This window comes from Nipponia nippon, unplaced genomic scaffold, assembly GCF_047370975.1.
Source record: "Nipponia nippon isolate SJK-2023a ecotype South Korea unplaced genomic scaffold, ASM4737097v1 scaffold_1, whole genome shotgun sequence".
Lineage (NCBI taxonomy): Eukaryota > Metazoa > Chordata > Aves > Pelecaniformes > Threskiornithidae > Nipponia > Nipponia nippon.
The window spans coordinates 4782618-4807391 of NW_028262290.1; the positions used below are offsets into that span (position 1 = coordinate 4782618).

The 24774-nt window shown below is 37.5% G+C and overlaps 1 protein-coding gene across 12 annotated transcripts in view; it reads left to right on the forward strand.

Annotated features, from left to right (window-relative positions):
• Positions 1–24774, forward strand: part of PTK2 (protein tyrosine kinase 2) — a 226786-nt gene that overhangs the window by 118297 nt on the left and 83715 nt on the right. For all 12 annotated transcript variants that reach the window (XM_087741987.1, XM_087742226.1, XM_087742058.1 and 9 more), the window contains 7 exons: positions 10405–10484; positions 12034–12096; positions 16758–16812; positions 21145–21285; positions 22010–22087; positions 23104–23211; positions 24464–24581. In XM_087741987.1, the coding sequence (XP_087598113.1) occupies positions 10405–10484; positions 12034–12096; positions 16758–16812; positions 21145–21285; positions 22010–22087; positions 23104–23211; positions 24464–24581 (643 nt within the window). The remainder of the gene's footprint in view (positions 1–10404; positions 10485–12033; positions 12097–16757; positions 16813–21144; positions 21286–22009; positions 22088–23103; positions 23212–24463; positions 24582–24774) is intronic.

Here is a 24774-nt window from a genome sequence, read left to right on the forward strand (position 1 = left end):
CCGTCATATGTGAATTACTCTTAATTCAAGATGATAAATTTAAAATGCTCAGGACAGGCTTCCATGTGCTGATGCATGGATATGTCTTTGTTAGCAATCTTGAACAAAATGTTACTCCGATCAGTGTATTAGGTTGTATATAACATGCACCAGACCAAAATTAAAAAAAAAAAAAAAAAATGACTCACATTGATGTTGGACTCATTTGTTCTGGAAAAGCAAAATTCTGTGTCGGAGAGGAGAAGTATAAAATTAGCTGTTAGCAAGGCGTGCTTAGTAGGTTGAGTACTATATGGCTCCCAAGAGTATAGTCCTACTTTATCGAAGATCTGAGAGGCAGCAGCGTGTATTGCAGTGACATCTGGAGATCAGCCCACTCGGACAGAAGGGATCATTTTTAGCCATTCTGTCCCTAACAATGCCTCGTCAGAGGTTGACTTCCCCCCCCCCACCTTACCTCTAATGCCCTTATTATTAACAGAGGAGCTTCCAAAATTAGTTAGAGATGTCAAAGTTCACCTCTAGATAATACAGAGACTGTGACCTTGGAAGACGAAGAGGAGGAGCAGCTGAGGGCAGATGGCAAATGAATGTTATCCTGATACTGAATCGGTGCTTTTAACTCTGCTAGAAAAGGCCAAAGCCTTAATTTTCCCTAATGTAGACTTATCTTCTATAATAAGTCTAATATTATCAGATGGGTAAATAGGGGTGGAAACACATATGTGTTTCCCTCCTGTGCATATTTTAAAAACTACCATTACGATCATTAAGGTGGCTCCTAAAAATACTGATGACATTAGAAGCATGCTTTGGGCTTTTGTGCATATGGTACTTCATTCGGAGCAGATGAGGCACAAATCTTTGAGGGTTAATTTTGCATAAGGTTTCTGAAGCTGTAGTAACGTGGGTTGGGACCCTACTCTTCCAAGCTGATTATTCTGATTCTGTAGGGAAGAAAATTCAGTGTCCTACAGCAGCCTGCTGTTGGTAAACGAGGGTGGACTCTGCTGTGAAAACTTGGAGGAGCTGTCTCCTTTTGCAGATATAAGCAATTATATAGGGTGACTGGTCCGCGTTCATCTAATGACGTGTCTGTCCCAGGGTACGCTGCAGCATTTCTGTGGTGCATTTAACACTACAAGACAGACTACAGAATATTTGGGACGATGAGGTCTGATAGGGTACCACGGAAGAGCTGTGTCTTGGATCGCGGTGGACTCGCGCGTGGTACCTGCTGCAAGCGCGGAACAAAATGCGGTCTGAACACGGCAACTGTGTTCATTTTGAACGCGAAATTGTGGGGAAAACAAACGTGGTATATGCTTCGATCGTTGTCTTGGTCACATAAGTAGTTGCTGAAGATCAGCTTTTCCAACAAATATATTGAGATATTCTGGACTTGCATGTTACAGAAATCGGTTAATTACAGGAAGAACGTCACTGGACTTTTGTAGGACCAATGTCACCAGAAGTGTTGTGTGCTAGTGTAAAGCAAAGATCCTGATGAGCAGTTTCTGTGGTGGCTGAGAGTGAGCTATTACCTACAAAAACCAAACACCAAAATACCTTCAGGTATTAGAAACTTGAATGCTTAAAAGCAGGTGCTGGAACACACCTGAGCTGTAAAAAGGAGAACATATAAATAATTATTGCAGATACAGGAAGGTTAAGAGGAAGGTGGTATTTGTTAATATAAATGCCACTGACTAAACACAAGTACGTAATTTCTGAATATAAAAAACACTAGCTAAAAATATCTGGATAGAACAAATGGATAAGGAGAAAAGGATGTAATGTGAATCTTTGTTTTCCATGCTTCGTTAAACTGTTATAATTACGATTCTTACGCTGCTTACTAAATGGAGTACGGAAGATGGTTTATTTCTTTGTTGGCTTATCTAAATATCTTATATGTTGTGGTGGTGACTTTTTTTGGTTATGCACTTAACTTTTTAGGGTGTACTTTATCACTGAAGTGCTGTTTAAATTCAGTTTTCAAAGCAATGCCAATTTAAAAAAAATAAAAAAGGACTAAGTTGTGTAAGTAGGTCATAGACACTGAAAGTAATGCAAGAGAAATAGATTGCTTATTTTTAAACTGTCCTCCTGAAAAATTGGAGATTATCCTGTGGGAAATTTCTTGGTAACATTTAAATGAGCTGGGAAAGCCAGTGTAGTGGCTAATTATTGGTTTCGCCCTTTTTGAGACATCATTTGATAGTACTGTTGCTAAAGAATTTCCACAGTAGTTACACTTGAAAAGAAAACTCAATAGAAAGTTTGATAATTTTATTTAATAATTTCTAAGGATGTAAACAAATTTAAATCTAAAATATATTTTTAAGACATAGCAAGTAGGTTGTCTTTTTTTTTAAATCCTTAAACTCCTGGAAAGCATTCAGTACTAAGTTCAGAATTATTTTACTCTTGCTCTTAATAAAGAAATTTAAATCCAGCGTGGTGTTTTTATGAACTGCACTGGCAAGATGGCTTGTCAGCCTGAGTGAACGTTTTTCTGAAATACTGCAGCTGCATAAAAAAGTCGTGTGCGGAAAAATGAAGCAGATGGCTTTTGAAAGTAGCAGCTGGTATATAAAATACGAGGCCTCTGATAGATTTCTTCTTAAATCATGTGTGCTAGCGTAGGGCTATTCTCTAATTTCTCCATCTTCACAAACATGGGCTTTCCTCTGTCTCCAGTTTTTATTGTAAATTATATCAGCTGGAATTTGCTAGCCATTTATATAGCTAGGAAAGTGCCCATTATTTCCTAGTAGATTTTGAGAAGTTAGACGTTATACCATCAGTAATTTGCTCACTCAAGTAAAAAAACAGATATTTTAAAAGTCTGACATCAGAAATGAAACTGGGCATTTGTTTACGTGCCTGTCTTCCTTGTGGAAAACGCTTATTAGTTCATGGGTCAGTGTTCACCTCCTCTCTTGCCTTCTGATTTAAGAGTGTCTTTGAACTCCTAATGCTCAGAAGGCTGGAGACATAAGAGAGATTGTTGTTGCAGCTAACCAATGAAGAAAAGTGATGAAAAAAATTTTTAAAACTATTGGTGAGAATAGAAGGCTAATAAAGTGAATTCTTGCTGAATATCAGGACATTAATATGTCAGGAAATACACTGTGGCATAGGATTATGTTGAACTTTGAAATTCTTGTTTGTTATAAATACTACTGCCCTTTCTAAGCAAGTATTCATTGAACACAGGTAGCGTATGTTGGGGGGGTGGCAGTTTTGTTTCACTTTTTATCTTAGCAGGACATTTAAAAGACTATTTTCCTACCTCCAAAAGGTGCATTTATGCTTGGCATTCATGTTTTCCATATATTGCATCCCTTCCTCGTAGTAGACTCTCCGTAGCTGTCGTGACCAAGAAGTACAAATGTAAGTGAAGGTCACACACTTTGATTCTTATTCGCTAGCCTGTGAATAAGCAAATGCAAATACAGTTACTTCTTCTAACACTGACATTGTAGTAGTACTCATCCAGAAGCCTGAAGTAGTTTGCATTTCCATTATACCATGTTTAATGGAACTTAATAGACTAATCCTTCCCTCCCCGCCCCGAGCGTACACCTGCTTGACTGTAAATCTGATTTAAACTTGTTAGAACATTTGCCAAAAAAAAAATCCGAGGGAAAAGGTGCTTGAAATCAACACCGCAGTTTGCAGCAAGAAATTATTTTTGTCTCTATCTTCCTTTAAACGGTTCTCCAATATATTTTTCTCTGCAAGTTCAGATAAGCACATTCTGCTAGAATGCAAAATGGGTAAGTGGAAGCAAGTGTGTTGCAAGCAACATAAACCAAAGTGATTCACTTAAGACATAATACTTTGGGGGTTTGATTGTTACCAAGTTAGAAGTATATAGGCTTTTAGCAGTATAACACTTGAATTCATAATCCTAGCGTAAATCTAAGTGTTTGCCTTGTTAATCTTTATGCATTTTTATTGCTGAGACGTTGTGACCATGAAGCATTTGAGATGACTGCAGGCTTCACATAGTCTTATCGTTGCAAGAGCATCTGGTCTCTAGTATGTGGTGTAACTGAAGTAGTACCGCGCCAGTTTAGCAGGAGTACTTTAAAGGCTTCATTGGGTTGGTGGAAATCGGTAAGGGTTACTGCTTTGTTGTTTCTTGTTTGGCCAGTTGGTTTTTTTTGAGGTGGATTTTTCAAAACCAGGTTTGTATGACAGGTTTATATAAATTAGTGTCCTCTTACAAACTAGGTAAAATTAAGGTATATTAAATAGCATCCTGTGATAGAATCATAGAATCGTTAAGGTTGGAAAAGACCCTTAAGATCATCGAGTCCAACAACCTACAATTTTTTCTGATTTAGCCTTTGGAGAGATCCCATTCTGAACAATTAAAATGGAGCGCGGAACAACAGCACTGGTACTTGATCTGCTTGAAGAGTATCTATAATCTCGATGAGGTACTCTTCAGCCTTCCTCCGGGCATTGCATACTGTTAACTCAACTTCCAAGCCGTACATAAAGGTCTGCGCGTACCACCAAGGAGGGCAGTTCTGCAGGTGTAACACAAGCTCACAGATAACAGTATCTCCAAAACAGACAGATCAGGATTCATCCTCCCTCTTAACGTACTACTTCGGAATTCGTAGTAAACAGAAAAAAAACTGGTAGAGTTCTTTAAATTTGTCAGAGTTTCATTTTTGTGTCTTTGTACGTATATAGGCTTTACGCTCTTAAAGATAGGGCCTTTTTTCTCTTAAACAGACAAAACATATTCTCGTTTCTCTCATTTAACTATATTAACAACAATAGTAATAAGAGTAATAATTGAGCAAACACAAAAGACTTCTAGGAAAACTATTCAGTTGCCCTGTGGCAGTGCGCTTAATTACCATTAAATTATCTCTTGCGTCTCTTCCATTTACTATTTGTTCAGGCTTTTTCCTTAGGAGGTTATGCAGCTCGTGCTGAACCTCCTGCAAAATTCTTATCTAATCTTTGCACAAGCATTAGTTCATGCATTGATCTAATGCCATCTCAAAGAGAACAGTCAAGAAAAATTAAAGGTGATAAGAGAAGTTCTCATTAGTATTCTGGGAGTAGGAATTGAATCTGCTTCCCCCTCCCCGCCTTAGACTTACTGAAACTTAAAGAAGAATGTGTGCAGACAGGCTTCTGAAAAAGGCAAGATAAAATTAATGCCTTCTATCAATTTATTACCTTTGCTGTTCATAATAGGACACTGCTCAATCTAATTAGACTACAAGATTATGGCCACAGGCTTCCTGAAGCTTATAATGTCTTTGCATACCTTCCAAAGTTTAAACACAGAACCAAATAGGTGTATATAATGTATATGCAGTGCTTCATGATGCTCAAGTGCAGCTGTTAATTTTGGTGAGAGGATGTCATGACTGATTTTGTGAACATTGCTGTTGCACTTGCGGACACTGAAGGAGAGTATTTTTTCTATGTTTTCATCTCATTTCTTAGGCAGATAAAGGCATTTTTATCCCACTCTTCAGGTTGAATAATGTAGTGAATTTGAAAGACTTGAAACTCCACGTTACTGTACCAAGGATCTTCAGAAACAGCACCCCCCCACACCCCCCGCAATAAATCAGCAAGGGAGAGTCTCTGTTGGCTGAAATGTGAGGTGGAAGGAATATATGTCATTTACTCCACCTCTATGAAATATTTGTGTTTGTCCATCTCTTCTGGACTGGGATGTGCAAAAACCCCCTTTTTTTCTGCTTGTCACACTAACAAAATTAGGCGCTCAAGTAGGCAACTGTCGGCTTTGCAGCGTTACGGTGAGAATGTCTCACTTGTGTCTTGCAGATAAGCTGAGAATTTTCACAATACTTATTTTTTCTTCCAAATTGTTGGAATCGGGAAGGTTTTTAAACTTTTCTTAGTCAAGTTCTGGTGCCTGTAGTTGCGGAGTCAAACTGGGAAAACATGATTGGAATTTGTGAAAGCTCGCAAGCCAGAGGGCAAGAGGAAAGAAACTCCAAACTTTAAATGTTTGGGTAATGCTGCTTATTTATTTATGGAATAGTAGTTGCTTGAGCCTAGCAGCGTTTTAAAATATGTTTGCATGAAACTGAAGATGATCTTAAGTTGTTTAGTTTAACAAATGAAGTAGTTCAGTAGTGGGATCTACAAGGCAATGAGCTGTGAAAATAAGTGAATACAAATCTGATCATGATATACTAGTAGCCTCAAATTAGCATAGTTTCTGCAAAGGAATGTTTTATATATCAGGATGGAAAAAATACTTTGCTACAGTCAGTTCTTTTTGGTGTCTGAATGCCTTAAGGAATAGGTGGGTAACAGCTCTGAAATTTCCTGGTGATGCAAGGCTGTTGAAATGGTTCAAAAAATTGAATGTGTAGGGGTTTTTTTTTTTGTTTTTTTTTTTAAAAAGTTTAATTAAGTGAACTAGCTACTGGATATTTGATTTGGTTGGATGTAAGACAGGCTAGCTAATGGATTTCGTGGACAGGTATGTTAGCTTTTTAGGTGAACTAACTTGGCCTATTCATGAAGGTGAATTCTCAGAAAAAGGGTAGGAGAATGAAATGAAAGCTGGTATTTAAAGTACAATTAAAGTTTATTAAACCTTAGTGTGGATGATACAAACAAGAACTAAATTGATGATAGTTTCTTTTAACTTGATGCATCTCTGGAATTGGGGCATCCATATAAGAACTGAACTCGTGTAGAATTGGCATTTTCAGTTTGTTTCTTACTTTTCAAATACCCCCGTGTAGACTTGGGGCCAAGGAGTACTGTTCTCTTGTTTGCCACTATGGGTACTGCAGAGGGCATTCATGGTAATAACATGGGAGCCTGAAAAATTATATTCCTGATTTAAATGCTCTGAGCTTGGGTCTGACAGTTTTAATGCAGGACAGGTTTCACACCCTTAGTGATCACCAGAAGTTCTAATTTAATTTTCTGTTTAAATTATTACGTTGTGCCATTTATGAAGGCATCTAGATGGTAGTTCTGATTTAAACAAAACCATGGTTAAAGAAGATTTTCTCTTAGTGGAATACTATACCATTGCTAACAGGTGCAGTTCTGCAGTAAAATTAAGAGTAATTGTAAATGGATGCTAGCTGAGATAAGATACTACTGAAAATCTCTGCATTTTTTTGTTTTGCTTCCAGAAGTGCCCTTTCCAGGGAAACTTGTTCCCATTTTGGCACTTGATACTGAGCAGTACAGGCTGGTCAGAAATGCCCAAACTTCTGGACTGCCAAATTTCTTGAAAAATGCCTCCAGGCATTGTAATGACTTTGAGTACAAGAGATATCAAGCCTCTGCAGGGACTCCAGTGAAGGGCCATGAAGATGATGAAGGGCCTGGAGCATCTCTCCTTGTGAAGAAAGGCTGAGAGAGCTGAGACTGTTCAGCCTGGAGAAGAGAAGACTCAGGGGGGATCTTATAGAATCATGGGATGGTTTGGGTTGGAAGGGACCTTAAAGATCATCTGGTTCCATCCCCGCTGCCATGGGCAGGGACACCTTCCACTAGACCAGGTTGCTCAGAGCCCCATCCAGCCTGGCCTTGAATGCTTCCAGGGATGGGGCATCCACAGCTTCTCTGGGCAGCCTGTTCCTGGGCCTCACCACCCTCACAGTGAAGAATTTCTTCCTAACATCTAATCTAAATCTGCCCTCTTTCAGTTTAAAGCCATTCCCCCTTGTCCTGTCACTATCTTATCAATGTATATAAATACCTGAAGGGAGGGGGCAAAGAGGACAGAGCCAGGCTCTTTTCAGTGGTGCCTCTTCAGTCACTTCATAACATTAGGCAGTGTTTTACACCTGGTGCTGAAGAATAGGACCCTAAATTCCCCCTGCAGAAAATATTTCTGCAGTGCCTTCTTTGCAGAGTCTTTCAGATGAATGGAATGTGTCTGCCATATCTTAGAAATAAATAGGTAACATGATATGTACTGTAGATACGCATAATGTGTGTGGTCAGATAATGGACAGTTCTCTCTAATTTATACATGGTTGTCTGTAAATGATTTCATAAATTAGAAGACGTTTCATCCATTAGAGCAACGACTGTTTGCTTGGCTAACACACAGGACTCTGCACTTAGGGACGGTCATGGTTTTGAATGAAACTATAGAATCAAAACATCTTGACTTCCTGGAAGACGCATCTCTCTCAGTTCGTATCATTTACAGCCATTGTAATTACATATAGAGTCTGTGGTTTTGGAGGGCTTTCTTTTTTAACCTTTAATCAGGTAAATTTTTGTAAATGTTACCAGAAAAACTCAAATAGAGCGCTGTTTCACATGAGAAGCTATGTTTTTTAATTGTAAGCATAATGAAGAGGATAATTATAAATTCTACATATTTTAATTTGTGTATTACTACCATAGGAATACAGAATGACTATTTCCATACGTGGACACAAATTGCAAACTACATGATCCTGAAAAACAATTATTTCTTCTCCTGTCTGTCTCACTTGTATTTGTGGGAGGTGAACTGAGAAGGGTTAAGAGCTTATTGTTTTGTCAACATGTTGAGTACCTGGATCGTAGAATCATAGAATCCTTAAGGTTGGAAAAGACCCTTAAGATCATCAAGTCCAACCGTTAACCCAGCACTGCCAAGTCCACCACTAAACCATGTCCCTAAGCACCACATCTCCCTGTCTTTTAAATAGCTCCCGGGATGGAGACTCAACCACTGCCCTGGGCAGCCTGTGCCAGTGCCTGATTAATCTTTCAGTGAAGAAGTTTTTCCTAATATCCAACCTAAACTTCCCTTGGCGCAGCTTGAGGCCTTTTCCTCTTGTCCTAAAATGGATGAGTCCAAATGCAAGAAGCTTTCTCCTGATGTTGCAGCTATTGTAATAATTCATATTCTCACTCTTTCACAGTTTATCATATTTCTTCTTCCACGTCTTTCAATAACAAATTAAAATTTTTCATGCACTTCATAACTGGGAAGGTCTCATGGATTTGTTGCTTTGTAGTCTAGGGCTGGATCCAGCTGTCGTATTGGCGGTGAGGGAATGCTGTGGTGCACGCTCACGTGTTACTGGGAGGATGCTGACTGGAGAGGACCTCCAGCTGTTGAATCTGCTGCTGCACTTCCTTATCTTTTAAATTATGAATTTCATAGCAGTAGCAGTTTGAAGTAGTTTTTCTTAAAACTTGTCATCACTCAAAAAACATTTTGTGAAGTGTATTCTTTCATAACGTATAATCTCTTCTCTGATCTGCAAGTCAGTCATGTGGATTTTTGTGATATTTCAGGACTTTCTGCAACTTTAGGATCTTAGGCTTTAGGATCTCAATAGCAAAGTTTCATGATTTCCTAAGGTTGAGGATAACATGAGCCGTTAAAGAAAAGTTGTACTTCTGTAGAGCTATGTTAGTGGTAAGAAAAGCATGTTGCACAGAAGACAGGATTTGCACCGTTAAGTTCTTCAGCACTAGTTCTGTTCTCTCTTAGTGTCTTATTTTTTGTTCATAACTGTATATATGCCTTACTCTAATGCGGTGGAAATATTTTCTAAAAAGTAGGCTTGCTGCCTACATTGATATTACTAAATAAAACAAGGCCAGGACACGTGATGAAGCTTTGACCCCCCATAGTCCATCTTGTTGTATACTTGGCATGCTCTGTGGTACAGCTTTTGTACATCCCAGTTTACCGCTCTTCTGGACTGTGCCCCAGCAGAGCTGGGGCTGGTTGCATGCCAGCAGTGGTCCAAACGCGCTGTTTTGGCCCAAGCGTCCTCTTCAGGAGGGAGGATGATTTGGCCATAAGCATTTGGCCTCAAGGTCAGAGCACACTCCTTGGCCTGTTTTATTTCCTACTTTAGACGGTAACCATCTAGTTACACTCTTGTTTCTTCTTCTTGCTAGTTCAAACGTTATTTTAAGTCGGTACGTAGCATGATTTTCACATACTACTCTTTTTTACTTACTGCTATTTTTATTTTTACAGTAACGCGTGGACATTTGTCTGTTTTATATGCATGATTAGATGCACCTACAGAATTAAAAACTTTTGACCAAGACAGTTCAACAATACAGCATACGTTCACGTATCTTGAATGCAGGTGTGACCATCTGCTCAGCCTCCTGTGCAGATTTTGATTATATTTAATAAAATATAAGTAATACTGATGTTGATAAGAAAAATTCTTTTTATCAAGTTCATTGCAGTTGAAACGGGTTTCAAAGTGCGGCTCATTTGTGGAGAATACGAATATAACTTCTTTTTTCTCTTCATGCACTGAAAATAGTCATTCCAAAAAATTAAACTTAAGACATATTTATTCTATAGCTGCTGGGGCAGTATTTTAGTCTGTATCGGCACTGAACTGATCTTTCTGTGATGCGTACCTACTTCTTTTGCTGTAGGTGAAAAATGACTATATGTTAGAAATAGCAGATCAAGTGGACCAGGAAATTGCTTTGAAACTAGGTTGCCTTGAAATCCGGTAAGCTGATAATTTCATTTATTATTCAACATGTTTCTGACAGAATGTATACATTAATTTTGAAACATCTTATATAGTTCATTGATTTCTGACCAGTATAGCTGAATAAAACATCATAAGACTTTTTTGCTACAAAGTAGTTTGAAGAAAAACTGAATAGACTGTTTTGTAACCAATTTCTAGTGATTTTTAAATTAACATTAATTTTAAAATTTTAATTAATTACATCTTGATACTGCCTTTTGGGTGAATTCTTCGTCTGAATAATTCAAAGGCCTGTAGAGTACAGTGAAGCGTACTGAAAAAAAATTGCATCTGTGGTGTTATTTAGCAAATAGTCTTGTCATTGTGCATATATAAGTCCTAAAGAACGTTATTAAAGATAAATGCTACTACCTTTCCGCTCTGCATTTTCTCAATTTTTAATGTGCTATTTTCAAATTATTAAATCTTAAGGATTCGTTTGGGTGTTTTTGGTGTTCTTGTCAACTGTATAGACAGCTGGAAAATAAAGATAAATTTATCAGATTAAGAGATCCTTGAGAGAGCTCCCAGCACAGCTTTTGAAATGCATGTTTTGGTTTTTGCTAATTTATGGAGAGTTTCCAGCCTGAAACATTTGCCGTAGTTATGCTGTTGTCTCGCACAGGGAGATGAGGGAAGAAGTAAAATTGATAAGAAATTAATGGCAAATGTAAACTTGTTAGCAGAGGACAAAAGCGTCCTTTGAGCAGTACTTTCCAAAATAAAACAAAATTTAGGCTTATGAAACTGCCTAGGTATCGTAGGAGAACCTGGTGTCTTTGCTATAAGTTTTGCCAGTAGCACCAGAGAAAATAAAAATTCTTTGTGTAACTGCAAGCTCCTTACACGCTTAGAAGATTGTTGGTGCCTTATTTCAAAACACGTAATGAGTATAATCATCCATGATTATTTTGTTAGTCAAGTCCCGCTTTCCATGGTTCTCATGCCGTGGCTCTTCAGAGCATTTTCGTGAGGTACTTCTAGTAGATGACTACGAAGACTGTCTTACCATAAGCACTACTAGTCCACTTTCTCAATGAAAACAACGATCCCAGCCCTCTCCCAACAACAGCTACTCATTCTTCATTTATTTATTAATTTGGTTTTTTTATGTGAACACGTCTGGATTGAAACTGTTGGTTTTCATCATTCCCTGCTTCCTCTGGTTCTCCCTGTTACATGCCCAGACATGAGTGCTGTTACAAAGGAGGGAGATGTTGTTGGAGGTAGACGGGAGCTGCTGAAGGGCAGGTTAGGTCACTTCTTTTGGTAGCAGTGTAGTTAAGCTGGTTTAAAGTGGTTCTAAAAATGCAGTACTACTATAGTCCTGTGCAATGTTCCGTACATGAAATTATTTTCTAAAAGAAAAATCTGATCTGTTGAGGTAGGAGAATATTTACACTTGAATTTGTTCTGCCAATGTTTTCTAATGGTAAGTCTCTGAAAGATTTCACTACATTGATGTTGTAGTTTTAGGCTGGATCATCCAATAATTGTCGCTTTCAAATATTTTTCCTGACTTCAGGAGATCCTACGGAGAGATGAGAGGCAATGCATTAGAAAAGAAGTCCAACTATGAAGTATTAGAGTAAGTATTGTGTTCTAGCTTGATGTTTGAACTGTTTTTTAATCAGGAACATCAAACTCAGTTCAATAACAGAACGTTTCTGTTGTAATTTTTTATTCCACGAAGTTTGTTGAGATCTTCGAGTGCTTTAATATAAGAAAAGGATGGTGAAACCTAACAAGGTATAGAAGTAGGAAGAGAGCACCTTTAACTCTGGTCCAGGGAAACAAGGTTGGAGTTGTTTAAACTTGATCATGAGGCTTATTATGATTTTTTTGCGATTTTGCTGATGTTTATGGGTTCATCAAGTCCAGTTCTACGGTGATTTTGTTTCTAAATGGTTTTCTGTGCATAGTTGCATTCTTCAGTTGTGACTCATCTGTGGTAAAGTTTGAGTTACTTGCAAATGTTCGTGGTATTGTTTTTTCTTCTGTTTGCTCAGTGTGTGGATTTCCTGAATTGCGACCTTGCAATTAGCAAGTTTGTTATTTATCTATGTATCGCAAGCTTTAAGAAGACCAAGAAGCATCCTTATATTGAAAGTATTTTGGTTACTTAGTCATGTTGTACGGCAGATGGGTTCAGTGCAGACAATCCAAAGTCCTCCAGAATCTTCAGGGGCTGAAAACTGGTTTTATTTCTGTTAATTTAGTGGAACAACGTTTCATACGTACATACACCAATGATCTGCTCTTCACTACTGATTATCTTTGTGAAAAGATGCCGTACAGTTTAACGTAAAATTGGGATAAAAGGTTGGTGTAGCAGTGAAGTCTCTTTTTTATTTTATTTTTAATAAAACATGTGTGCTAGCTTTTAGAGGTGTGAAATTAGAGAATTTGGAGGTGGAAGATAAGATTTTTCATCACAATGAATAAGTTCACAGGGATTTTTGATGAAACTATGATTTTAATAGGTAAAGATAACTTTAACTAATTGCCTGCTTATTTATATAGTGCTTGCTATTTATATATTGCTCCTCTATCCGTGCAGAATTTTTAAAGCTTTGTTTTTGTTTGAATTAAGGTTTTTTTGAAGGACTTTAGTTTTCTGTCGGTAGCCACTAGTAGAAATATCCTGGTTGAGGAAATGCATAATAAAATGAGAAAGGACTAAGAAAGATGAACAGCATGAACAGACAGACAAAGCTAAAAGGGGATGTAAAAAAGATCTGAAAGTACTGGGATCCGGAGAAATTTGGATCCCGTGACATCCTCTTTGGGAAAAGGGACCTTATGAATTACAGCGGTTGCAGTTTACATATGTTCCAGCAAGAACTTGAGAAAGGTATTTTTAAGCCAGCAATTTATAAGCTAGAAAGATTAGTAATTAGGTTAACGACTTTGGAAACAATGAGACAAAGGAAACAAGGGTCATAACAGATGACACAAAGTATTAATTAATAATTGCAACAGGTGAGAGTTCCTGGAGGACTCAGTATGGGGCTGCTTCCAGTTTAACAGTGACTTGTTTCTTTCAGTGCATGTGTTTTCCAAGCAGTAATTGTTTTGGTAGGAAATAACTTAATTCCTGCTGTGAAAGACAAAGTGAAGCAAAACCCTGATATGCCAAATCTAACAGCCTAATGCCATGCAAAATTGGAGATTGCAGAACTGTGCATGTCAAGTTTGTTTTTTGGTTTTTTTTGAGAAGCAAAATGTGGTTTGTATAGGATTTAGCTGGGAGAGATGAAGGGTAAAAGCACCTTAAAGTGGCTATAGATAATTATAAGCGACTAAGAATCTGCAAAAAGTGCTAGCGATCCCCAAAATGTATTCATTCAGTCTTACCACCTTAATAGCCTGTAAAGGTTTATCTACACAAGTAATACTTATTTCTCAAGTAAGGATTTTTGTTTGTTTTGGGTTTGGGTTTTTTGTGGTTTGTGGTTTTTTTTGGTTTTTTTTGCTAGTTTTAGTACATCATGAGGTACTTCACCAGCTGAGTGCAATTTTTAAATGGTGCTTTTTTGCATTTGGTGTGATTGCTTCTTGCCTGTCTTTGTCAGATGTCTATTTGATGTATCTTCGTCTTTGATCAGATTTTCATACAAGAGCAAATCTGGATGGGGAATGGTAGATGGAATCAAACTGTTAAGTAGCCTTTAATAGTTGGGCCTTCATGTAATGAAAGAAGAATTTTTTCATAATAAATGTGAAGCCTGTTAGCATAGAACAGGGATAATTACAAGTACAAAAATGGGAGCTATATGAAGGAACAGCTGCAGCCACAATTTTGTAAAAAGCATTTTAAAGTCTATTATGTTAATCGAACATTACTTTTTTGTTGTAACTTCAATTGAGATGAAAAATAGAAATAAAGATATATGTTGCCTAAAGCTGCTTATCATTATATGACAAGCGGCATCACCTATCTGTAGCTGGTATTTTATTAATCCTATTGAAGTTTACACATAAAAAAAAATAAATTTACATTTAAGCGGACAAGTAGGATGGAGTAGATGAGGTTAAATACAAAGCTGTAGTAGAACTGTATGAACCAGGATCTCGCGACTAATTATCTCTTACTGGCAATCAGAAACCAGATGTCCGAGTTCTTCATCTGGAGGACGGAGTTGGTGTGTATCCCAAGCTGGCCGTTTTACCCCCCTCCCCAGTGCAGCTGAGGAAGGAAGGGAAGGAGTTTGTAGGGTTGTGTGTTTAAAACTGTTCATATCTTCCAGTTTCCAATGCTTATTCTCTTATTTATAGGTACCCATAGTTTGTTATTGATGATGGCATTAAGTCTGTATGCTTCTTATGTTAAATTCTCCTCCAGTGAATAAATTTGCCGTCTCAGTTAAACGCAGGATATGCTTTATTAACAAATTTTATTGAGAGTTGTCTTTTGTTGTACTCTGCATAAGAATGTCTTCTGAATTTGTTACATACAGATCTGTACAAAAGGCCACACCACAACTCTCTCTAATAACGAAGTGAATCGGATTGCCGCAGCCATGTGCTGCAGTACCGCTAAAATGAGTAATACTGGAGTGATGTAGGGCGCTTCGTTTTTGAAAACACCATTTCTCTCTCAAATGCTTAATGCTAAACTAATATATTCCTTGTCAAAATGTCTTTGCATGTTATTTAGATGGTAATAGTGTGTTAGATTTATTTAACTGTGTGGGATGATAAACGGCATATAATTTGCATTTGAGAAGAAACGCACTGAAGGAATTAACATTTATGAAAGTTTTATAGTCTTTCAGCTTACTGTCATTGCACAGATGCCAGAGTTCGCTGCTGCGCATGAACGTTCTGCTCCTCTTAGTTGAGGATGGTTTTAGTATGTTTTGTGAAATTGTATACTACTTGTCTTTAGAGAGCTTTAAAAATACCCTATTTTATTATTTGGAGTAAGCTTTTTACATTAACTTTAATATTGGCTTTCTTCTTGCACCGTTAGGTAGCAGTAAATGTATACTGTGTATATCAGGCTCGCTAACAGCTTTTCTTTTCTTTGCCAAATGTAAGAATTCCAGATGTATTTCTGTTTATGTTCGAAGCATGCAGTCATGGAAAGCTTTCTTTCATACTCATTTCAGAAGCAGATATGGGTGTTTGTTTAAGAGAGATTGTAACTTCTTAAATTTAAAGGAAAAGAAGTCAGTAATGCCTTTGAGAGGCAATGATAGAAGTCCTTTTCCTATTTACATTTTTCTTGTACTTTTTTTTCCTTTTTCTCATGCAAATTTCCTGGTAATACTATACAACTAGTTAACGGTCATGCAACATTTGATATACCTGGTTGTATAATGATCTCCTTCTGCACTAACATGTCTCTGGCACCTTCTCGGGCGTCTTTCTTGAAGCTAATGTTTAGTTGTAGTGATACATACACACGTCAGACATAAGCTAGGTGCAACACATCTGAGCCACAAAAAAATATTTAATCCTTACGGCTCTGGGTTTCAAACTAGTTTGAATTTATTTATTTATAAGTGTGAAAGTGAGCTTGATGTAATCCACTTTGCAAAATCTGAGCTCGCAGAGAGAATTAGGATCTTGATTTACAGATGCAAAAAGTGAGATTACTTGCAATAAAAAGCTGGGAATTTTAATATATATAGATGCTCAATATGAGGAAAAAGTGACCGTAGAAATGAAAAAAAACTTTAATTATAGTGCTGCAAGGGGTAAAACAGTAGTGGAATGGCAGTCAACATTCTTACTGAGGTGATATCGTGAGAACTCGTTTCCTTTATGTTGTATCTCCTACTCAGTTCTAATAGGTTATTATTAGAATTTGACATTTTCATGTTGTTCCCCTCTCACCCGACTCCATGCTGGAAGAATACTTATTCAATATTCTTTAAAGTATTAAAACATGTACAAAGAACAGTTTTTATTCTCAAAACTTGTCTGTGCCCAAGCCAACGTCTCAAATAATACCCTTTCCACACCAGGTACCTGTTGTAAATGCGATATCCTTTTGAGTTTAAGCTAGAAGATACTGCTATCCCGCATTTGCTGTGGCGTGGCTGCGGTTAGCGTTTTAATGGTACTGTGTTTGTTTCTCTGAGGTTGTCAAGGACCTTACCATGAAAATCATTCAATATAGCATGTGCTAGTTAAAAAACTAAACAAAACAAAATCACACCCAAAACACCACCCTGAAAAGGAGCAGTATAATATTGCACAATGTTTTTTATATTAATGCTGTGTGTGTTTTTGTTTCAGGAAAGATGTTGGTTTAAGACGTTTTTTTCCGAAGAGTTTACTAGATTCAGTGAAGGTAATTATAGTTCCAGTGAATTGTGTACTACTTAAAAAGGAAAGGGGGGTCAGAAATCTGAAAATTGCATTATTGTTTTCATCGTGTAGTCATAAGGGAATTGCTGGGCAGTTGTCCCGTCTTGGTGAAAAAATATCAAAGCTACCTTATCAAATTGGTAGGATATAAATCCTGATAGTACAGGTGTGCAACTGGCAGAACTAAGGTAGTAGTGATTTGTGTGGCACCTCTGCCTCTCAGACTTCGTGGCCAAAAGTTCAAAATGAGTCCTCAGATCCTCTAGAATCAAATGACTTTTTTTTGTTGTTTTTCCTAAAAGAGAAATGAGACTTCTGGAGAAAGAGGAAGGGGACGTGTAAGAAAACAGCATATTTTTAATGGCAGCTCGATAAACCAAATTCTGCCTTCCTTGCTCAAGATTGTATCCGACTCGTTAAACGAAGATTTCCAGAAATTTCCACTTACGTTAATCCTAGTTAAGACTATAAACGTTAGTCAAATCTCGCTTCCATTGAAGTCCGTATGTTCCCAGAGTAAAAAAATGCAAATTTTTCTTGACACGTTTTGAAAAGGGAGATTAAGAATGGTGATCAAGTGTTTTTACAGCTATAGCCGTCTTGATATGAATGTCTTGGTAAAATATCTCTTACCATTCATATGTGAAAGTATAAATCATAAATTGGTATTTTAGAGCTGGTTTTGGTAAGCAGTGATGGTTTTATAGAAATAATACAATTCAACTTCAGATTTAGAAAGTTTCTACATTGTGATTTAAGTGGATAAACAAAAAAGGTCTGTCATGAAGAGGTTTTGTTTCAAAAGACTTTTGAAAATCAGAAGCTAATGAAGTCAAGTGGATTTAAGTAATCCATCTGCATTTTAATTTAAGCAATTATCTGAAACTGTATTCTCTGCTAAAGGGAGAAATTGTGGTGAAAGGCTCCCGATGTAAAAGAATGAATAACTATCTCAAAAATGATATTACGGAGCCAGAAAACTGACCAACAGAAAAACCTGCTGTTTAGAAATCATGAAATGGAGAGAATAGCAGAGAATAGTAGCAAGAATTGCCAGAAGGTGAAGCTGAGGAGAACCTTGCAAAGACATGAAAAAAATGTTGGACACATGAAAAGGAAAAATAAGGGAAGGAAAAATGGGTCTGCTTTTTAATGAAAATGAAATCCCTATTAAAAATAATCTAGGATTGGTTCAAATGATTAAATGACTCTTCCACTTTGTGAACACCAATGATTTTGAACTGGCAGGCAAAGGAGGGCTCCTCACGGCCATGAAATATAAGATTAATTATTGCTGTCTATTAATAGTGAGGTAAAGCTTAGGGTGTAGTGCAGTGGTAATCAAATTTGTTGCTGTTATACATTTAGGAGATGCCAGCTATAGAGAGGATATCGCTCTATGGATAGTAAGACCAGAAGGCTGGAAAAATGAAAATCAAAATATTTAACATGCAAAGTATGAGGTGATACACACAGGGGTTTAAAACCAGAAAGTTCAGCTTTATTTGGGGAGCTCATTAAATAAATTTTAAAAAGTCAGGAGTTTAAAGGCATGTATATATTAGCTGATCACAGAGTGTCTATAAGACATAACGTTGTAAAAGAGAGCAAGTGATGTCCCAGGAGGTGTCTAGGGAGATTTCTCCAGGAGGAAACATTAAAGTCATTGGACAATGCGCTATACTTCATATATACTGCAAATAGTTCTGTTTATCTGTGTTCAAGAAAGAATAAGTCAGCCTAATTCAAGTACAGAGGAGGAGTTACTGAGTCAAGAGGCGTTCCTTTTCATTCCTTCACTAGAGGAGAATAAGAATCCTTCCTGCGTTTAGCGCAGTAAATGAGTGAACGGTGCCTCTAAGATGACGTGACTGCTAAGCCATGCTCTCTGTACGTAGGTATATCAAGTATGCAAACACCATGGGGGAAAAAATCTGCTTATATTAAACCCAGCAATTAGGGGCAGAGAGGATGCAGGGAAATGGATATAAGCCAGATTGTGTTTAGTTTGCAAATTAGGAGTCTTCCCCATCACTCTAGAGCATGCCTTGAGCAAAAGCGGGGGGGGAAAAACGTTCTTGGGAAATACTTTAAGAGCGAATTTTCAGTACGTTTCCCTTGAAGTTGTCATTTGGAGATATTTCTCACAAATGGCTCTCTTCTGTTATGGAAGAGGTGTCTTTTTCTAATTGACTTTCTGTGTTTACACCATATTAATGACCTCAAAGTAAAAGAGAAGAGTAAGTCTTCTTGGTGGACTTAAATGAGCCAAATAACATATGCCATTATGCATGGAAGACAAAATGATGCTGAAATAGGCCAGGAGAACAAACCACGGGCAGAATAAAGTATCTTTCAACAACTGAGTGGTTGAAACACTTGGGACAACTTGAGCGAGCAGATTTTTTTCTGTTTGTAGTGTCTTGCTCCTGGTATTTTTCAGGTATTCAGTTAAAGCTTAAGGTCTTCAGTTCCCTTAACGTTGGTTTTCTCTGTAAAAAGGAAGCTAACAGAACGGTCCGGTACAGTATGTCTGAGCCCTAACAAAGTCTGAGGCAGGTCTGGGTGCAGTAGGAAGGGCCTCCTGACTGCCAGGTGCTTTCTTTATCCTACCTAGGTATCCGTAGCCTGTTAATGATCCACCTGGTAGTTGGGAAAAGGTTCTGCTAAAGCGACGCGGTAATTTGAAATTACAACAAAATGGCAGATTCCTTTGGTAGCTTTATAACGCAAAGTTTACGTGCTGAGCTGAGGGGTTTTGTCAACCCATGTATGTGTTGTTGCAAAACTGGTCGTCATTTTGTATGTGAGTATGCAACACCCTTGGGTCACTGCTATTAGAGTAACACTTTTCTGAATGCTCCTTTTAAAAAATTCTGGCTGTTCAGACTTCTGAATATCTTTAAAGGCTTACTAAAAATGAATGCCTAACCTGACTGGAAGTGCTAATGACAAAAGGAAGTTTATATTTGTATAGTGCCTGGAGCTGTTACAGGCAATGTGAAAGAATGAAGAGTTTTAATGCTGTTACAATAGGACATTCAGATACATTTTGGTAGAGGAACAATGGTGGTTCCTGTCTTACCCTTGACATATTGCAAAAATAAGCATGGTTTTGCCTTGTATCATTGCTGTTAGTTGGAAGATATATTACAAATGGGTATTACTAAGGTTTTTTAAACCCATTTAGTCACTTTAAGACACGGGTCAAGCTTTGGCAAAGGGAAAAAGAATAGATGTGTTTGTGGTTTTGACATTTTGGCACGATGTGATGTAAGCAGCGATGAAAAAGCAGTGGGTCACCTGGCTCTGCACTGCTTGCAGGGCACAGCTCTACTGCAACGATGAGGACAGATGAGGACATGATGCGCTTTTGTCTAGATGAGTTCTAGTGTTCAGAAACAGATGTTTTTATTCAGGATCCTTGATTGCTCCTCAGATTCTGTTCTTATTTTCATATGAGTGGCAGCCTTCCCAGGGATTATACATTATATACAGGCAGATACTTCATGTTTCGTAAGTCTTAGTTTAGTTACACCCCCCCCCCGCCCTTTTTTTTTTTAATGCAGTTGTTTGAAAGCCTGCTTGTATCCTCTACGTGCTTTCTTGTTCAGGATATGTAATTAGGTGTTTTGCTCTGTCCCACTGTCCCAGATGTTGGGAGGATGATTCGTGCTGCTCTAAGTGGATATTTCTACCCTGAAAACAGTTAATAAAATGATATGCAATATAGTTTAAATAGTTTAATTTAAATGTTTGTTTTACTTTTTACATTAATTTTTAATTTACTACTTAAATTTCAGCTTTTTATATGGAAGTTTTTTTGCATATTATCAGACTTTAAGAATCCACTGTATTATGGAGAGTCTAAAATATTGTGCGCAGAGATTAAGATACAGCTACAGCTGGGTTGTTGCTGCCAGACGAGAGAATGGTGATGTAAGTTTAAAACCTAGTATGAAGGTGTAGGTTGCTGTGTTTTTGTATTGGTACACAGTTAAGCAGTTGGGAGAAATGAGGAATCTAGAAAAAATAGTTCCTGCAAAGGTTAACATGTTGTCTTTTATTGTAATTTATTCAAAATATTATTAGTTAGGTATTCCCTCTATAATATATAGCAAAAATAATTTTGTTCCCAAGCAGAAGTTAGAAGGCAGAACTTACTTACATTTTGAAGCTCTTTTTTTTTCTTGAGAACTATGTGCATCTCATTGATAAAGAAACTCTTAGTGATTACGAAGTGACTGAAACTCCTAAAATGCACCATTGCTGATTACATTTAAAATAATTGATCTTTAAACATTTTAATACACAGGCCAAAACACTACGAAAATTAATCCAACAAACATTTCGACAATTTGCCAACCTCAATAGAGAAGAAAGTATTTTGAAATTCTTTGAGATCCTCTCTCCAGTGTACAGATTTGACAAGGAATGCTTCAAGTGTGCCCTCGGTGTAAGTAGAGGAATGTGACAGTCACCACAATACATGCTGTAGTTATGAGTCTAATTGGTTTTGATTAGTTCTGCAACGAATTGCTTGCTTAGTTCCTGTTCTGATGTAGACATGATTGGATTTCATTAAAAAGAAAATATATTTATTGATTTTATTTAGAACTTTCTCAGTTGACTGTTAAAAAAGCACCATTCATTAGTAGGGTAAGAATTGTACATTATTAAATATTTTTATTGGTGCTTTGTTTGTGAAATTCAAGCAATTTTTAAGCTGGTTTCATGCGGAAATGAGACTTCTCAGCTGCTTCTGTTTCTAAGTTTTACTCTAACACCTTTTAATCATTTTAAAACAAATTTTGAGAAAGGGCCTTAAGTCTGCAAGCTTTGTGAAAATAGACACTCTAGTAGAAATTAGAATATGAGCATCAATGTCCATGAGAGGAGAAGAGGAAATATAGGAAATATATGGTTCTCATGTAGACCTAAGATAAAACACATGGAAACGCATTTTGAGTAGCAGGGATCCCCAGGAAACCAGTCATGAGGAGTTTTGCTACTTATAGAATTACTTTATTTTAATGTATTTTAATTTGTTTGAAGAGTTTAAAAGCTTCTAGAGATTAATTACTCAAAACTGTAATTATAACATTGGAGAATAGCATTCCATAGCAAGGTCTTGTCTTACTATTGAAATTTTGCCCTGTCTTTCTTCTTCGATTCTGAAGTCAAGCTGGATTATTTCAGTGGAACTGGCAATTGGCCCAGAAGAAGGAATCAGTTACCTTACAGACAAAGGTGCAAATGTAAGTCTACTTCTGTTTTCTTTTCTCAGTTACTGTCTTAACAAGCATGACCTGTTGTGAACTGAACTTCACACAAAGGGAAATGACAAGTCTTGTCTTTGAGCTAAACACAGAAGAGCTGGGAGATTCAGCGTTACAGCTGTTATTCAGATATTAACTCACGATTTGGGATCGGAGGAAATGCAATTGGGTTACGTAGAGAGACAGTGTCAGCCTTAGCACTGAATTTGTTGGCTTTTGTACCTAGCGAAGTGCTCACTTGCAGAATTTGAAGCATTAGTGGTGACTTTTTAACAGTGAAACATGCAAGTTATTCTAAATTATTCTCCTATAAGGAATGTGTAAATGAAGAGCTTGTTTAATCAGTTAGTGTTCAGCATTTGTGCAGTCATTGCTGGCTTATTTGCTTTACTTCACACCCTTAATAGCCTTTTCCTTACCTGCTGTTGACTGTATTACAGTATTTCCTGTACACCTCCGTGGTGCAAGAACCACAACCTGCAAGGCAGGTTCTTCTAGTAAAACGTTTGGGACCTTTACAGTCCTGACTTAAGTTGAGCCCATGTCTAACTTCTATTGAAATTCATTCAAAGGTAGTGAAAAGGTTTGGCGATCAGCAATATGTAGCCAGCTAAGAACATACCTTTTCAAGCAGTCTGGAGGTGTGTTAAGTATGCTGTGAGGGCAGGTTCCATGTGGTTAACCTGTTGAGTTCTCTGTCTTGACCTCCAGGAGGTTGTTTCCACTATATATTTTAGCATCTGCCTGGAGTTACTCAACAGTGACCTCTGTAGGCAAACTTGGTGCTTGGTTTCATTTTGCAAGTCCTGTGGATATTTGTATGTGTTGTTAGCCAAAGCCTAACAAAACCATAGAAAGAAACAGAGGAACAGATTTCTGCAAGTGTAATTTGGAGATCGAAGTCTACATGTGCTTTTTGCAACATCAGGAATAAAGGCAAAGTATTTTGCTGTAATTTTGAAGTTTTACCCACTTTTTCCATTGCCTTTCCGCAGCCAACTCATCTAGCGGACTTTAATCAAGTGCAAACTATTCAGTATTCAAACAGTGAAGACAAGGACAGAAAAGGGATGTTGCAACTCAAGATAGCAGGAGCGCCTGAGGTATGATATTGACAGTTGTGATAAACTTACTAGCTTTGGTGTTCCTGGGAAGGGGTGGAGATTAGTACAGGCTTAATGAAGATATTCTGTATATTGTACTTGCATTCTGGTCTGTAACTTCATTCTGGATTTTTCTACTGTCAGCGTAATTATAATATACTAAAAGTATACTTCACTTTTGTGTGCGCGTGTTTAAGCTGGGGACTGCCTATCTGTGTGTGTGTACAAAGACGTCAGTTGTTGTTAAACTCTCTTGCTCCTCCTGTAGTTCCAGCCAGTGCATTATATTTTAACATTTTGCATTCTGGGCATTCTGCGGTTGTTTGATTTTTCTTGTTCTTTAAGGCGAAAGGGAAGTTGAATGTGAGCAGTTGTCATTATGCTAGTCAGATATTTCTGTTTTTAAAAGAGATTTAGAGCTTGTTACATTTTAGGTTTTGCATCTGGTGCTTATATACTTGGATATTTATAAAAGAAGCGTAATTTAAAAACGCTAGCCCTTAAGTGCACCTTAATAGTAGCCTGCGTATGTATGTGCTGCTATGTCCTAAAGAGGAAACTGAGAAATTTCACTTTTGTGAGAAGGAGAAGTATGAAAGAGGGAAAATTTGTTCCCTCATATTACATGGAGGCAGAGCTGGAAGTGAAGTCAAATCTTTTTGATTTCTCATGCACTGGAAAACAGTCACTGTGGTAGAGAAGGATTGAGGGTAAGTTGGCAAATCTGTGCAGAGGATGATGAATGTTGGTGGTATTAAAATTAATAGCTTGTCTGTATGTCTCATCTCATTTTCCACTGTCTGATTTTTTCTTATTTTTATCTTTTTTTGGAACTGGGAAGGTTTCTTTTTAGGGCAAAGAATAAATTGCTGCAAAAGGGTGGGAAAAAGATACCGCCTGTAAGAGTTTCAAGGAGTAAGCAGCTTCTTCAGAATTGTCATAATTGTAGCTGTAAAAGTCATAGCAGTTGTATGAGCAGTGGTTGACTGAAAGTTTGCTTGCAAGCCACTTAAGCCCAGATTGATATTACATTTGGGTCGCGGGTTTTATCAGCTGTGCTTTCGGAACCTCATGTGTTAAGTTTGCTACATAAAAGGTAAAGCAAGAATCTGATAGGTCTTTGCTCACCCACATTTTTGTGTTTACTGTTTGCAAGTGTGTGTAAAGTTCAGATGCGATGACACAGCTGTTCTACTCAGTGTTTGCAACTACAATAATACCTCTTTGTTGGTGCCTTGTTTTTTTCCTTTAGCCTCTGACAGTGACAGCACCATCCTTAACCATTGCAGAGAATATGGCTGACTTAATAGACGGATATTGCCGACTGGTGAATGGAGCTACGCAGTCTTTTATTATCAGGCCACAGAAAGGTAAGGAGATGTTTCATTCTCTTAGCTGCTGTACTCATATCTACTGATAGATCATTCTGCATTTGAATAGAAGACACAAGTTACCAGCAAAAACCTCACCTGGGGGCTCTTGTCTTTCAAGGAGGAGCCATGAGGTATTTTTGTTACGAGAAACACTGATAGTAAATGTCACTCCATCAAAAATTACTTAATG